This window comes from Leuresthes tenuis, unplaced genomic scaffold (genome assembly GCF_036924035.1).
Source record: "Leuresthes tenuis unplaced genomic scaffold, fLeuTen1.0.hap1 SCAF_19, whole genome shotgun sequence".
NCBI lineage: Eukaryota > Metazoa > Chordata > Actinopteri > Atheriniformes > Atherinopsidae > Leuresthes > Leuresthes tenuis.
The window spans coordinates 7,268,227-7,283,204 of record NW_027325373.1 but is presented as its reverse complement, the minus strand read 5'-3'; the positions used below and the strand labels follow the sequence as shown (position 1 = coordinate 7,283,204).

At 37.3% G+C, this 14,978-nt stretch overlaps 1 protein-coding gene across 1 annotated transcript in view; it reads left to right on the top strand.

Moving 5' to 3' along the window:
* Positions 1-14,679, top strand: part of galt (galactose-1-phosphate uridylyltransferase) — a 30,784-nt gene extending 16,105 nt beyond the window's left edge. Inside the window, exons 8-11 of the mRNA XM_072371285.1 lie at positions 4,548-4,680; positions 5,583-5,666; positions 14,170-14,324; positions 14,523-14,679. Of these exons, the coding sequence (XP_072227386.1) occupies positions 4,548-4,680; positions 5,583-5,666; positions 14,170-14,324; positions 14,523-14,606 (456 nt within the window). The 3' untranslated portion in view covers positions 14,607-14,679. The remainder of the gene's footprint in view (positions 1-4,547; positions 4,681-5,582; positions 5,667-14,169; positions 14,325-14,522) is intronic.
* The last annotated feature ends 299 nt before the right edge of the window (positions 14,680-14,978 follow it).

Genomic DNA, 14,978 nt, shown 5'->3' with positions numbered 1-14,978 from the left:
AAGATTTCAATATTCTAAATTTCAGTGTTCATTTTCATTATTCAACAACAAAGATAGTAGAAACCAATTTCAATTTCGAACAGACACAGATAATGTTGTTTAAATGAATTTATGTGTTAAGTTTTATCAATCCGTTAAACACTACCATCACATCATTTTACTACCTTATATACAAGTCTGTAAGTTTGTTGTTCGTGCTCTTTGACTTTACAACTTAGTCAGAATAGATATTTTTCTTTTACTTAGTTTCATCTAATATTTTTAATTTTCTTTTGGTTGGTTTAACCTTGGTTGTTTTTTTTTTGGTTGGTATATTGAAGTGAGATGAAAAGCCATCTTTCAACATTAACAGAAAAAAGAATCAGTTTAATTCGCCAACAGTAAGTTTGTTATATCTGTTCACTGATATATTTACCAACATGCTAAATGTGCTCAGTGCTGTCTTCAGTAACTCCTTTTTACTGAACAAATCAGACATATTATTTCTGTTGATTTTTGATGTTATGGCTTTCTCTCTTCTCCTGAATTACAGCACATTCACTGACTATTAGCATTTCTCCACTCCTCAGGAACAGTTCAAGATCGAGTATGAGATTGATGATAAAGTGTAAGATTGACCGATAAGAGTTGAAGCACAAAGTATTTCGGAAACAGGGAGAATAACAGATAAAAAGCAGAGAGAGAATAAAGGAGAGGCATGCAAACAGAGATGCCAAGTCAGAAAAACAGAAATAAGATGTGGAGGTAGGAAGAAAGCAACTGATTCATTTAGGGGATGAGCTGACCTGTACCACTGGGACAGTGTGTGTGATAGGGAGGATAACAGAGAAGAGCAGAGTAGACACTTGAATCGCCTAGACAGCTACTCATGGGGACTGACCTCTATAAAATCAGAGTGTAAGCAGAGTTTTGTGTGCATGAGCGTGCAAAGAAGAATGCCATGTCCGTTACTTGCCAGTGTGTGTGCGTGTCTCCCTCTTTTTGCTCCTGTCTCTTTGACCCGAGGTTAGGGCCGTAAATTGGCACACTGCAGTGTTTAGAGGAGTCTGAATTGGACTTTGGTTCCCGAGTGACACTCTTGACTTTGAAACAAAAACTTTCTTAGCTAATTGAATAAAACTCTATGAGATTGGCTGTCTGTGAGGTGTCTGTTTTTTAGACATCCTCCACTTCCTCTCTCTGTCCTCAGCTCAGTTTTCCATCTTCATTCTGGTCCTTCATAATTGTGTTAGAAGTGTAAAAGAACATGAGCAGAGGAAATGCAGGCATGACTGAAGACTGAAAAAAGGAACATTTAAATTTAGACCAAAAAGAAAGCTAGAAGAAAGTACTGTATATGGGAGAATAACATCTCCTGCTGAATGTTAAAGTGAAACAGCAGGTGTATTGCAGAAAAATCCCATACATGCTGTACATACATGTTGTGCACTTGATTGATTATCTTTGATTACTTCTTCTGCGGTTGTTAAAAGATGACAGTAGTCTTTCTGCTTGGGTGTCTGATTACAGATAATCATGTCTTCGTTACGACTACCCTTCTAATGCTTTTATTGCTTTCTTAAGTTGGATAATTAGCGAAGGATGCTGGCAGAAGAATTGGCATTTTATTATGTTCTGTTGTAAGATAGACTTTAATACCGGAGGAAACCAGTTGCATGTGATTTTATTTTTTTAAAAAAGAAAAAAAGAAAATATCTAGAAGTGGCTACGGTAGTTTCGCTCCCCTTGAACACTTTTCTCCACTGTATTGATTTCAGAGGAAGAAGATGGTTGTTTGGCTTCCTGTGTGTTGCACCATATAACAAATTCAGTTCACATGGCTGCTGATAATACTAAAAATACTTATTGACAGACTTGCTAATGCCCATAAGAAGTATCTAATCCAGTGGGCTGAATTCAGCTGAAATAATAGATGATCCAATGTGTAGCTGCATTAGACACAAGTTACCAACCAGGTTGAATGTGTCTTCACTTTTTCATTTTCAACCGCTAGCTGCTCAGCTACGGGTGCAGGCTTATGATCAGTAGCTGTGTATAGTAGGAATATAGCCTCAAGCTACAAGTATAAAGTCTGTGCCTCCTGCTAAATAATCTTATTTTACTCCATTTTACAGAGCTGAATAGAAACAGTATTTATATCCTAGTCTATCTTGCCACAGTCTGCTCTGAACACTAAGAAAGATCTTTTTAGCATTATGGCTCGCTGGCTCATAAACTGAGTTCCTCACAACACTGACATGGTCACAGAACTGCTGTACAGTAAATATAAAATAGAATCGTACATCATACAACTCCATGCATGGTGTGTGAATCAAATGAAGCAACTAGCAATGGTAGACAGTTGGAAGTATTACAACTTATCACTTTTACAGAGCTTTTTAGCCTCTATTATCTAATTACTTTTGTGCTTTGCAGCGCAACACACTATAAACCATAGTTCAGTCTTGCCTGTCTCATAACTCTTTAACTGTTTTGCACAAATAAGTTCTCATAAATCAGTTGTATGCAGTAGCATCTACCCAGTCCCAATGAGCAGGCTGACAATGTTCGGAGGATGTAGCAGCTAAAAAGTCATATATTTTTCTCTAGGTTTGGTTTAGACCACATCAGAGCTAAAAAGTCGGGGATGCTTTTCTGTATTGTCTGATGACCGTGTGAACAGGCAGTGGTTTGGTATCATCTCATCCATTGCAATTTTATAAAATGGGGATATGTAAAGGTTGTGTGTTTTTCAGCTTGTTGATGATGTTGTTTGGCTACAAAAAAAAAAAAGAAAGGAAAATAACTGATCCTGCTGATAAATGTTATTTATGCTCTGTGGCCTTTAATGTCAGAGTAAGGGTGGTTGTGTTAGAAAATATATGTAAATCTGCAGTAAGTTCAAGTTCTGTCCAAAGATTGTCTTTTTGTTCAGAGCTGTCTTGCTTCTGATTCATGCTGCATCTCTTTAGCATGTGCACCACACACACACACACACACACACACCCTCACACTTGCTCATACACACACACCAAGCCAATCCATTTCTTATGAATTGTAATTGTAAAGGTCAGGTTGTGTTTGTGCCCACTCATCAGCTTGTTAAATCTCTGCCTCAGACACTTTATGGTAATTAGTCTTCTTGCTGCATACAACCAATACGTCTGACTTGTTTTAATATAATTTTGAACTATTTTTCAGGGTATTTTTGTTGTTGTTTTTAGTAATAGTAAAGTAAGATCGGGTAGTCTGAGCCCTCCTGAAGTAGGAGTTACACCCAAAAAATGTTTGAGTTTTGAAGGACAGCTTTGGTTTAGGATAATTTTATTGAGATTGAATAGTGTCAGGAAATGCAAAAACATTCATGCTGTTTTGGCATTCCCTCAAAATCTCACTTGATCCAAATTACTGTGGCTGTACTACTGACCATATACTCTGGTATCACCAAGAGAGATCACATTTCTCGTTGTGTTGGCTCCCAGTAAAATTCAAAGTATAATTAAAAATCCTTCTTGTCACTACAAAGGCCTTAGTGTCCCAGCTTCATTTTATTCATCTTATTACTCTCACAATGTTGGTCTACTGATATTTCCCAGAATTTCAGACGCTAGAATGGCTTTAGTTTACTGTCTCCTCTCCTGTGGAATTCTGAGTTTAGTTATGTTTGCAGAATATGCCTCTGCATTTCAGAGTAATCTTAAAACTCACCTTACTCAAAAAGCTTTTACTCGTACTTGTTGTGTTTGAACAAAATTTCACTATCACGAGCCTTGAATCATCTGTTCACAGTACTGTTACATACGGTCTGCTTCTGCAGGCAAGGTCAGCTTGTGCCCCGATAAAGCGGTAATGTGTGTGCTATCTGAACTGCTTCTATTGATGGTTTATTCTTCTTTGAAAGCCAGTTGGAAAATATGGTCTTTAAATAAATATTTTTTAAAAGATGTTTCAATCTCTAAGAGGGAAAAAAAAGCTTTTTCAATATGGCAGGATGAGTGAGAAGCATTGTATGTTGACCCTGACCATTTAAAAGTTGATGAATCCCTTTTGGTGAAAATGTGTTACAGTAGCATACAGTTCGTATCTATTCCCAACAGCCTATATGTGTGAGGTTTCTGAGGTTGAAGGAGCAGCTTACTTAAAAGTAGTGAAATCTGAAAATAACAGCAAAAAGAAAAACTAATTGTGTTGCACTTGCTTCTGTAACAGCAGCTCTATGAATGTCCCAGCTATATCTTCTGTCTGTAATATCTGCATTATCAGTGTTAGCCATTGGTCTGATGAGAAATGACCACTGAAAAAACACCAGTAATACTTGAAAAAGCAAACAAAACTAATGGAGCAAAATGTACAACAAAGCAAAGTTTAATTACAAGGTTTAATTTGAAGTAGTGTGCATTAGACCAAAGTTTAATGGAAACAAGCTTAAGAGGTCTCAATTCATCTGAATACTGGTATTTAACTATTTTTGGGAGACAAAAACTGTAGTTACCCCTGAAATCTTTTAAAAACCTAATTTTTCCTCTGTTGAAATGCCAAAATATTGTTTAACCTGTCTGTTCTCTTAGGAGCGTGTGGTGGCTGAGAGTTCTGATTGGCTGGCATTGGTACCATATTGGGCAACATGGCCCTACCAGACATTGCTGTTACCACGACGACATGTCCTCAGAATCAGTGACCTGTCAACAGAGGAGAGGGAAGGTGAATCTCTGTGTTGTGCGTGTGTGTGTGGGTGTAAAAATTGCGTCGGAGCTGTGACTGATTCCTGATGTTCATTCGCAGCATGTTCAAGCCTTCAAGAATCAAAATTTCTATTGAAAGCTGCTCTAATAGAAAAAAAAATAAATCAAATAAAAAAAACTAGGCTACTGTGTAAAATGTTGATTGACTTTAACTAAAAATTGTACAATGGTGACGACGCAAGCTGTCTTTTGTAAGCGTATAAACTATTTTGAAACAAATTTTTTCTTAAGCAAGCTTATTTTTTTAGTTTGTAAGAAACAATAAGAAACTTTTTGAGAAATATGATCGTAAGTCCCCTGTTCTGGACCACTTCCTGACATACAGAAGGCCACTTAGTTAAAAAAAAGCCATGGTTAATGGTAATATCTGGTGTCTAATGTGTCTCCATTTGAATTATTATTCAAAGAAACAGGACATCATGGTGATCAGTAGGTTTGTGTTTTTTTGCCCATCATAGAGATTAAAGTATGCTCACTTTGAAACACAGTTACCCGCTTTCTCAGGTGTGTCCTACGTCATCAAATTCATCAGGTTTTGGCTTTGAAAATATTTCAGTTTTCAGCATCATAAGTATTATATAAATGTTTGACGAGCTTTAAGCAGTAATTAATCTAATTGAGACAGATAATGAAGTTGCCTCATATTTGCATCCATATTCTGATGCTTTGCATTTGTGTGCCGTTTGCTTACATACTCTCTCGATTTTTAGTCACTACTTTTTTTATTAGTTGTACATCCTCAGCTTCCTTTACTTTTGTCAAGAGTTAAAGCAGGAATCACTAACAGTGTCTTCTTTTTCCCTGCTATCCACCTTCCTCATGCTTCCTGATTTGATCTTTTTCCGTGTTCCTGTTTGTCAGGTCTTGCAGCCATTATGAAGCGCCTGTTGACGAAGTACGACAACCTGTTTGAGGTCTCTTTTCCATACTCAATGGGCTGGCATGGTAAGACAAGAAGTTGGAGAATATGGGAATTGTGTTGAAAATATCAGTGTCGACTTGATGCTTTTTTTAAGTCTGCTTTTGTTATTTTTGTCATGATGGAAGGAGCGAAGGATGAATGGTTCTACAGATTAACAGTGTTTCTACATCTTGAAGAGTATAGCAGAGTATGGCATTTGTTTTTCACTTTTCTAGTGTTTCCAATGTTTTTTTAAAACATTTTTTAAGATAAATATGTAAATTTGATTCAACAAGCAGATTGCTTTTCCCATAGATTAGATTTAAAAAATACATGTATCCAACATTATGTCATCTCTTGGTTTAGCTACTATTCTGAAGATTCAAATAAAAATGTTGCCCATTGCCATTTTGGCACTTGTGACCTCCCGTTGTTGGTAACAGATTGTCCAGCATAGATGTGATGAATATTTGGGTCAGTTGTTCAGCGTCTAATTAGGACAGGGTGCTCCAGATTTTAGCAATATTCCGCAGATGGATAAGCTGTCACAAGAGACCTGTTTGATGTGTGAATTAAATGATAGATTTTGGTCCAAAATAACTCCAAGGTTCCTAACAGTAGTACTTGAAGTGAAAGAAATGGCATCCTAATTATATGATTAGAAAATAAATATCTGAAGATTTTCTGGGCAAAAAACAGTTCCCTTTGTTTTGCCTCGATTTAAAAATAAGAAAATGATGCCATGCTTTTATGTCTATAAGACAAGCTTGTAGCTTCGGTAACTGATTGGTTTCCTCAAGTATTAGTGTCAACACCATAACAGTGGAAGTCTATGTCATGTTTTCTGATTAAATTGTCCAAAAGAAGCTTGTATAGAGCAAACAGAATAAGTCCCAAACCAGAACCCTGGGGAACTCCTCGATTAACTTTGGTATGTGTAGAAGATACATAATTTATCTGAATAAACATAAATTTATGTTCAAGTGTTTGTGATAATGTTGTGTCAAATGCAGCACTGAATGGCAAGAACAATGTCAAGGTTCGGTTTAACTCAACAGACTTAACGGCACACACCGGCAATTATCAAAGAGGCAATTGAGTGCTTTAAAAGCCTTTTCAAGGGTTTTTCAAGGGTTTTAAATAGATGAAGACACCCGACCGTATCCTTCATCTTTTCAACACATAGAGACATGATTGATGTGATCAAGTACAGAGATGTTGATTCGAAATAAAACGTCTGGTGTCATATTTGATTTGTCTTGGTGCTAAGTATACTTGGTCAGAATATAACACGTTTGCTGTATGATTTCAAATCTAATGAGTAAACATCCAAATATTTGTACTGAGATGTAAAAAAAAAATCATCTGGAAATTAGAGTATGACAAGTATGGAATTTTGAAATGGAAAATTTGTTGGAACTTTCAGTTGTTTGGATGAACCAGTGGATTGTAACATATGTGTGCTCCTACAAACAAGATGCTCTTCACATGTAAGGCCAGCTTTCAGCCACTTCACTTAATTTAGGTGAAATCTGAAAAGAGTCTTACTCACAGAGAGCAGCGTGTTGGTTCATGACTGTAATCAGTAATGTGATGTAAAGGCTTTTCACGGTAAGGATTTTAAGACACTTCTAGTGCTACACAAAATTAAACAGGAATGAGGGGATCAGGGGAAATTCTGTCTAACCTTATTCAAGTTTTTGTGACGTCTTACCCCACAGGTTTTTAATACCCAAAATCTCCTTCTCTTCCACTTTTCTTTCCATCTCACACCCCACTTCTCTTATCTCTCTTTTTTAAAATCCTGCAAGCAACAGAAAAGACCCCATATAACTGTCTCTACCCTGTCTCACTTTCTTTCTGTGTTCTATTTTCTCTCACATCTCTTGTTGAAGTCAGACTATCCTTCTTGCTTCCCTTCTTTCTAAACTGGATAGTGTAGTGGTATGATTGCCACCTCCTTGTGGGAGACCTGTTTTCAAATCCCCTGTATGAAAGGTCCAGTAGGGGTCCTTAGGCAAGACCCCCTTACCATTTTGGATAAAAGCGTCTGCCAAATGCATAAACAAACAGTCAACAGTCATCATTAAAAGCATGCCTTCACAGTGTCTGATCACTAGGATTTTGCATGCAGAGGGCATCGTGTTTCATTAATATTTTCAGTTGAAAATAGTTTTGCAAAAGCACTCGCCTTGCAGCAGCACGAATATCACATCTGAATATTTATATTTACTTGCCAAATGGTATGGAAAGTTGTGAGTTAGCATGCTGCATACATTTTCAACAGGTTAGATAATCAACTCTGCTGTGATTAAATTATATGGAAACCTTATACTTACTGTAATACCACTTCAATGCGTTAAGAAAGCTCTCTTGTATGTAAAGCAGGAGGTCTCACAGGTAAAGGGCACTCACTTGTGGTGTAACTCCAGGCTTTTCCAGCTGATAAAACAGCAGAGCAGAGACTGAAACTTCTTTATGTTCTTTTGCATATTTAAATGATGAAGTGTCCTATCATTGTTTTCAGCTTTTGTCTCTCATTTCTGTGTTACGTAACATTTAAATTGGGGTTATTTCTAATTTATACGGGTCGGTTTCATGTTTTGTTTTTTTTTTGGGGGGGGGGTTTGCCTTTTGGAGGAAAACAAAGCTAGAGTTTTACTTTTGTCACCTGAAAACTGACTGGCTGAGGAACAGATGCTGAATTTGAGGGTGGGGTGTGGCTGTGTAGAACATAGAAATGATCAACGTGATAATTCAGGGTGGGAAACTGTCCCGTCATTGGGGAAAAAAGTAAAGATGAATGTAGAAACCAACACAGTTATTATACAACTTGTACAACTTTTAAATTGTACAAGATCAACTGAATTGGAGAGGATATTGTTGATATGGTTTCCACCCTAATGAGGGACATATCAGTCTGTTTACTCGATTTGTCTTGTTCCCCTTGTGGGCAGGACAGGCTTTTTACTGCAGCCAAACAAGGTGTTACAATCAAGAAGATATTTTTCCAATCAAGACTTCGCAGTAAGTTGAAGGCCCACATCACTTTGCACGACTTTGAGAGAGTAATTTATGAGTAATTCATGAGAGTAATTCATGCTTTTTTAATCAATCTGCAATTCTTTGTATGTTGCTGTTAATCGATTGGCACTTTGGATTAATTGCCTTTGGACGTCCCGAGATCTAGGTTAAAAAGTAGAAGTAATGGAACCTTTTCAGTTGCGGATCCTAATCTTTGGAACAGACTTCCTTTTTTCTTAGACCCTCAATTGACTTTGCTTAAAACCTATTCCTTCTAGCTGGATTTTAGACTTGGCTGAGTAGCATACCTGGGCTTTTATCATGCAAGCACTGCTCTTATATCACTCATTTATTTGATGCCTTGAAGCCTTTTTTTTTGCTCATATTAATTGCTTTATGTTAATTGTTAATTATATCAATAGTTTGTTCAGCTTGCACAGCACTTTGGTCAACTCTGGTTGTAAGTGTGCAATAGAAATAAACTTTGACTTGAACTAAAAGAGGCAGTGCTACATAGAAACAAAGAAAGCAGCAGAGTTGGATTATAACTGCATCATCACCACAATGCTGCCTCTTATTTTAGTCATTTGAACCGTCAGAATGTTAGTAGTGATGCAGCAGGGCACAGTTTAGTATCAGTTTGCTCTAATGTTTGCGTTAGTGACCTCTCAGTAAAATGAGCTAATGTTATGCTCGCAGCATTGCTAAGAATGGGCAACAAACCAGCAAACGGAGTAATTCTGAGGAGACAGTTACTACACCAAATTATTTGCATGATATTGTATGGAACAAAGATAAGGCTGTTTGTTAACTTTGTACAAACAAGCTGTCTTACACTACAATGACAACAAACCTGTGGACTCCCCTTCAAGGTTACCCCCCAAAGAAGCCAGCAGAGTGATGCCGCATCGGGTGTTCAATGTTGCCTGACTGCCTGCTGTTCAGCACAGTCAACTGTGGTAGGCTGTAAACTGTAAAATCACCAAGAAGATTTCAAAAGAAATTAAAAGAAAGATTTATATGTAAAGCTATGTTTCGGGTTAGAGGATTCGGGACTTAATGAAAATGGAGCCATCCATCCATCATCTACCGCTTATCCAGGGGTCGGGTCGCGGGGCAGCAGCTTTAACAGAGAAACCCAGACGTCCCTGGGTGGAGCCACTATAGGAAAATTATGTTTACTTATGTTTACTAATGACTCTTTAATTATGTTTATGTTTACTTTACTTTATATAACTTGATACTTTGTCCATTTTCCTGTAACTCCAACTTGTCATTACATGGAATGAAAAAAACTATCAATACGTCAGACCAGAAGTGAATGAACATGTCAACATATTATATTAAAAGTCCTTTAGTTGACAAAACGTGCTGCGTGATATGCACATTCGCATTGGCCACAAATATCTAACCACAACTAATCTCCTGCTGAAGACACATTGAAAAAAGTTCAGTTCCAAGAAAGGCCCTCTTTCCGCTAAGTTAAGCTAACGCAGGAGTGCACTGGTGTTTGATCTTAACTGAGCCAGTGAGAGAAATGCATATTGTGAGTGGAGCCAGAGAAATGTCTCAAATCAGGTTCCGATTGGAGCAGAGGTCAGAAGAATGCGGTGATGCGTTTAGGAGATGAAAGACAGAGAGGAGAGCAGTGTCATTATGGCTGAGTGGTCAGACAGCGAAAGGTTGCACGTTCAATCCGCAATGTCCATGTCTGTAAGTTTCTTTTTTTTTTTTATAATTTCTCACCATCATAGCATGGGAACACACTTAAAGAGCATGGAAACAGTAACATTTAGACCCACCTTGCAACATATTAGTGTTGCCATTGTTAACATGTGGTGCGAGTCTGATAACAGCTAACCCAGAAGGTTGAAATCAATACATCATTGATGCTATGATCATGTCATCGCAGATCAGTTTGAGCAAATGAAGCTGTAAATTTTTTTAAAACTTACTACCTGGGTTGGTGTTATACAGCTCTCAATCTGTTTCTTTCATGTTTTTCTTTTTTCAGCAGAGGGTACTCTGAGCAAAGGAGCCCACATGAAAGGCAGTTTCTGAAAAAGAGAGATGAGACGCTCCCATCCTATGTGTTGTGTGGCAAAAAGGACAGAGGCCCTGAGAGGACACACTCATTGCCTCATTTTTCTTTCCTTTTTATTTCATTAGATATCAGATCTTTGAAGCAAATCTTGGTTTAAACTAGCCTCTGGTGATTTTGTGTTAAGTTTTGGTTTAATCTCTTATTCTGTTTTATTTCTTCAACACTAAAAGGTGCAGGTCATGTCACAGCGAAGTGTTGAAACTTTAAAGCAAATAGTTCACCTTCATCCTTTTATCTCTTTTCAAATGATAAAGTCAGTCTGCCGAAGAAGTGAAGGTAATTTAAGGTAACTGATCTTTAAATTCTTTAATGGTCATTTAAAGTTTAAAAGAATATACCAGCAGTGTGTGCATGTTCAGTTCGACACAGTACTCTTCTGTAAAAGAATTATAAAGCCAGGTTTTTATTGACAAACAGTATGATATTATACATTCATATTTTGAACACTCTTTATCAAAAGATTTCAGAAAACACCTAATGCATCTAATTATTTGTGAAAATCACAGTGTGGTTCATTAGCACTTTCCTGTTTCTTGGAATTTAGAATAAGGACTGTCAAAAAAGTGTCAAGACATTGAGAAACAGGACACAGAAAAAGAAAAAATGTCAGTAGATGTAAGAAGAATGCAGCAAAGCAAAGAATAGAATGGTGATTAGTCTATTGTTTGTGTGTGTGAAAGAATGAGCACACGTCATGCCCATGGTTGCCTTTGTCACCATATCTGAACAAAATGTTTGATCTTTTTAGAAAAAGTGGTTCGAGACCAACCTGATGTGTGGGATATGGTGAAAGCTAGTTATAAACAGTGATTTAAACAATGTCTTTGCATATATATTTATATCAAAGATTCCAATTCCAATTCATGGAGAGAAATGACTGATTATGGGGCTCCATTTAGAAAACTATGAACTAATGAGTAAACACCAGCATCAAATTCAAGTGTCTGTTGGTCTGTAAGTGTCCGTCTGGAACAGAAACTGCATGGCACGTACAGAGCAGACATGAAAGATGTGAATCAGAAATTTATTTTTTTCGATTTGATCTTGCATGATGACTCAATGCATTTTAATAGCAAAACAACAACATATTCTTGATGTTCGCGGTTTCAGTAATGAGACATGGTCTGGCATCAGAGTGCATCTATTTCCATGTTAAGAGGGCACCTCAGGACTAAATAGGGTGAAGAATACAGGTTCCACTTGTCACTTGCCAGGATAGTCTGATCATCGGGCATGATTCTGGAACCTTTGCATCAGTGTATGACAAATATCGGCATGTACTAGCTGTTTTACTGTGATTGGTGTGTTTTTAAGGTGATTTTTTTTACCGAGCAGGTACACTTTTGGCCACCTTTTCAGAGCTTTCACAGTGAGGAACTTCTTGTTCTATTTGATCACTGTGTACTGCGACACTTGTGAAATACAGGAATATGGCTGTAGTCTTTCTTCATCTTTTGAGCTGCCACAAAGGCAACTGGGGGTCCTTACTGAGCCCTATGTATTGGTTTCAGCATTGACTTGAGACTGAGTAATTAGTAATTTATAGTTGATTTGGAAGTTGGAAAACATGGTAGAGATTACCAGGATGAAGGAAAATAGCTTTTTCTTGAAAAGGTGTGGCAATTTCAAGTGGTGTGACTAGTTTGAGGCTTTAATGTGGGTATTGTACAACTTTTTTCCATTTGTAGAACTCTTACCTTCTAAAATGTTGAGGTTTAATCAATTTATTTATTCTATAAGGACTCCTGAGGGCACAGCTCACATGCTGTAGTTTGCTATAACACATACTTGAGATATATTACACATTGATACACTGGCCACCTATTTTGTTATATTTTGTTTATATGTGGCTCACATAATGACTTCTTCCATCCTTTCTATTTCAGCTCATTTTGAAGCAGCCAGCTTTTAGTTAGAGTTAGACTTATTAGTGACAGTTTGCAGAAATGCAGTTAGATGCTGTTCAAGTCTATTTGGAAATCATAGATTAGATTAGACACCCTGCGTTTCTTCTCCAGGAGGAAATTACTCAACACATCTGTGACACGAGTAATGGACTAGGACACACAGAAAAGCAGGGGGGTATGATTAAAGTATGAATAACAGTCATTTCAAACATCATGGATTAGTCTATGGAGGTAGTGTAAAATCATCCAAATACACTGTATTATGATGTGTCTTTAAATATTACACTGCTAATTGCTATGATTGGTTGTGCCCTATCCGGGTATATATATGTAACTCTGTAATAATACGCACACTGTTACACTGATAGACAAGCAACTGAAAAAAATGCCAAAAGGCTATTTAAAACAGGCTAATTGTCCTTTAATAGGAACATCCATCTATATTCATTCTTTATCTGTCTGCTTCAGGCTTTTCTTTGTTCTTCCTTTCATTTCCCATTCATTAGTTTCCTGAACGTCTGCCTCTTGTCATCTTTATCTATGTCTGATTGGCCCCTATTGTAGGGTAAATAACTCAAAAGGAAAAGCTTTTGTTCAACTCTCCAGGCATTTATTTTTTCTAATGAGATATGTGCCACAGTATCTACCTTCCTGTTCACCTTATTACCCTTCAGTAGGACAATGCAGACAACACAAAACATATCTGAATATTACTGTTGTAAATCTTTGGAAATGTATTTTCAGACATCATTTGTGCAGTGGCACAAATTAAAAGCAAAACCAAAATAAAAGAATGTGAAAAGTGCAGAAGCTCAATGAGCCTCAAAAAATAAATGAATAAATAAAAAGTTTGACTCCCAGAAATTGCAAAAGCTACGTTAATGCTTGACTTTTTTTATCAGTTTACTTGTCCTCATAAAAGCATGTTGTCATAGTAAACTGTTTTTCATTTTCAGTTAGTTTTTTAACTGTTTTTTTTTATTCTACATTCTTTTTAAACATATGCTGGATATATACTGTAGTCTTCCACCAAGCTCTTGATTTGATATTTTAAGTTACCATGCAAGACTTTGTTTTTTGTTTCATATTTGTTTTTCTGTTTTTATTTTAAGCCAGCGTGAGACGAGTAAAGCCGAGATGTAGCTCAGAAATACTTGCTCATTGAATTAATTTAACAAACCACAGCATTTCAGTCATCACCACAGCCAGCATTTACGATGTGGCCTTCATTTCTTATTTATGACTTTCTTATTATGTGACTGAGCTTCACACAAGGTGCTCCAGGACCTGTGAATCTGTCAGTATGAAGGCATCAAATATGTATGATAGAATATGATGGTAAAGCGGCTCAGGTCCCTTCTGAGGTAGAAAAGTGTCTTGAAGACAGTAAAAACTTCAGTCCATCTGGATATCCTTTGCCATTCAGCAATCATAGCAAACAAAGCCTTTGACTTGACTCTGCTTCAATCTAATTCTTTAGTAAGTCCTTCTTTATTTCCTTATGTCATTCAGGAGCTCCAACTGGCCCCCACTTAAAAGAAGACAACTCCCACTGGCAGCTTCATGCTCACTACTACCCTCCTCTGCTGCGTTCAGCCACAGTTAAGAAGTTTATGGTGGGGTATGAGATGCTGGCCCAGGAGCAAAGGGACCTTACCCCTGAACAGGTCTCTGCAGCCACTTACATATGCTCATATAGTAATACCTGTCTCATTTTTAAATCCCACTGTTAAAAAGATTGTGATATTTGGTTTGGTTAGTCTCTTATCTGTGTTTGTTCAAATTCAACAGAAAAGTAATCCTAAACACCACTCACTCTTGTTGTAAAACTATAAAAGCTCACTGTTGCTGTGTTCTTGTCTTAGGCTGCTGAGAAGCTGAGAAACTTGCCAGATGAGCACTATAAAGCCAGAAACAACCAAGAAAAAGGAGATGGAAAGGAAAAGTGAAATGATCCATAATACAGTTGGAGGGGCTTTATTTGAGGGCATACTCATCACAATATTACTTGAAAAACACACACATGCACACAAAAAAAGCACTGGCTCAAACAAAAGTGTCCCACTCCTGTGTTTTAACCACTAAAAGTGTTTATTTATTTGCAGAGACCCCCTTTTTTGGTTTTAGTGCCCTGGGTTCATCTTATTCAGCTGTGTTGGTGGTGGAACCTTTGTACAGAGTTTGTACAGACATCAGCTGATGACAACACACAAGTGTAAAGACTGCACAATCATACCATTACCATAGAGTCCAAGTCCCCATCTCGTCCCACTTTGAGCAACACACACACTCAAACACACATTCATCTTGTCCTGCAGAGC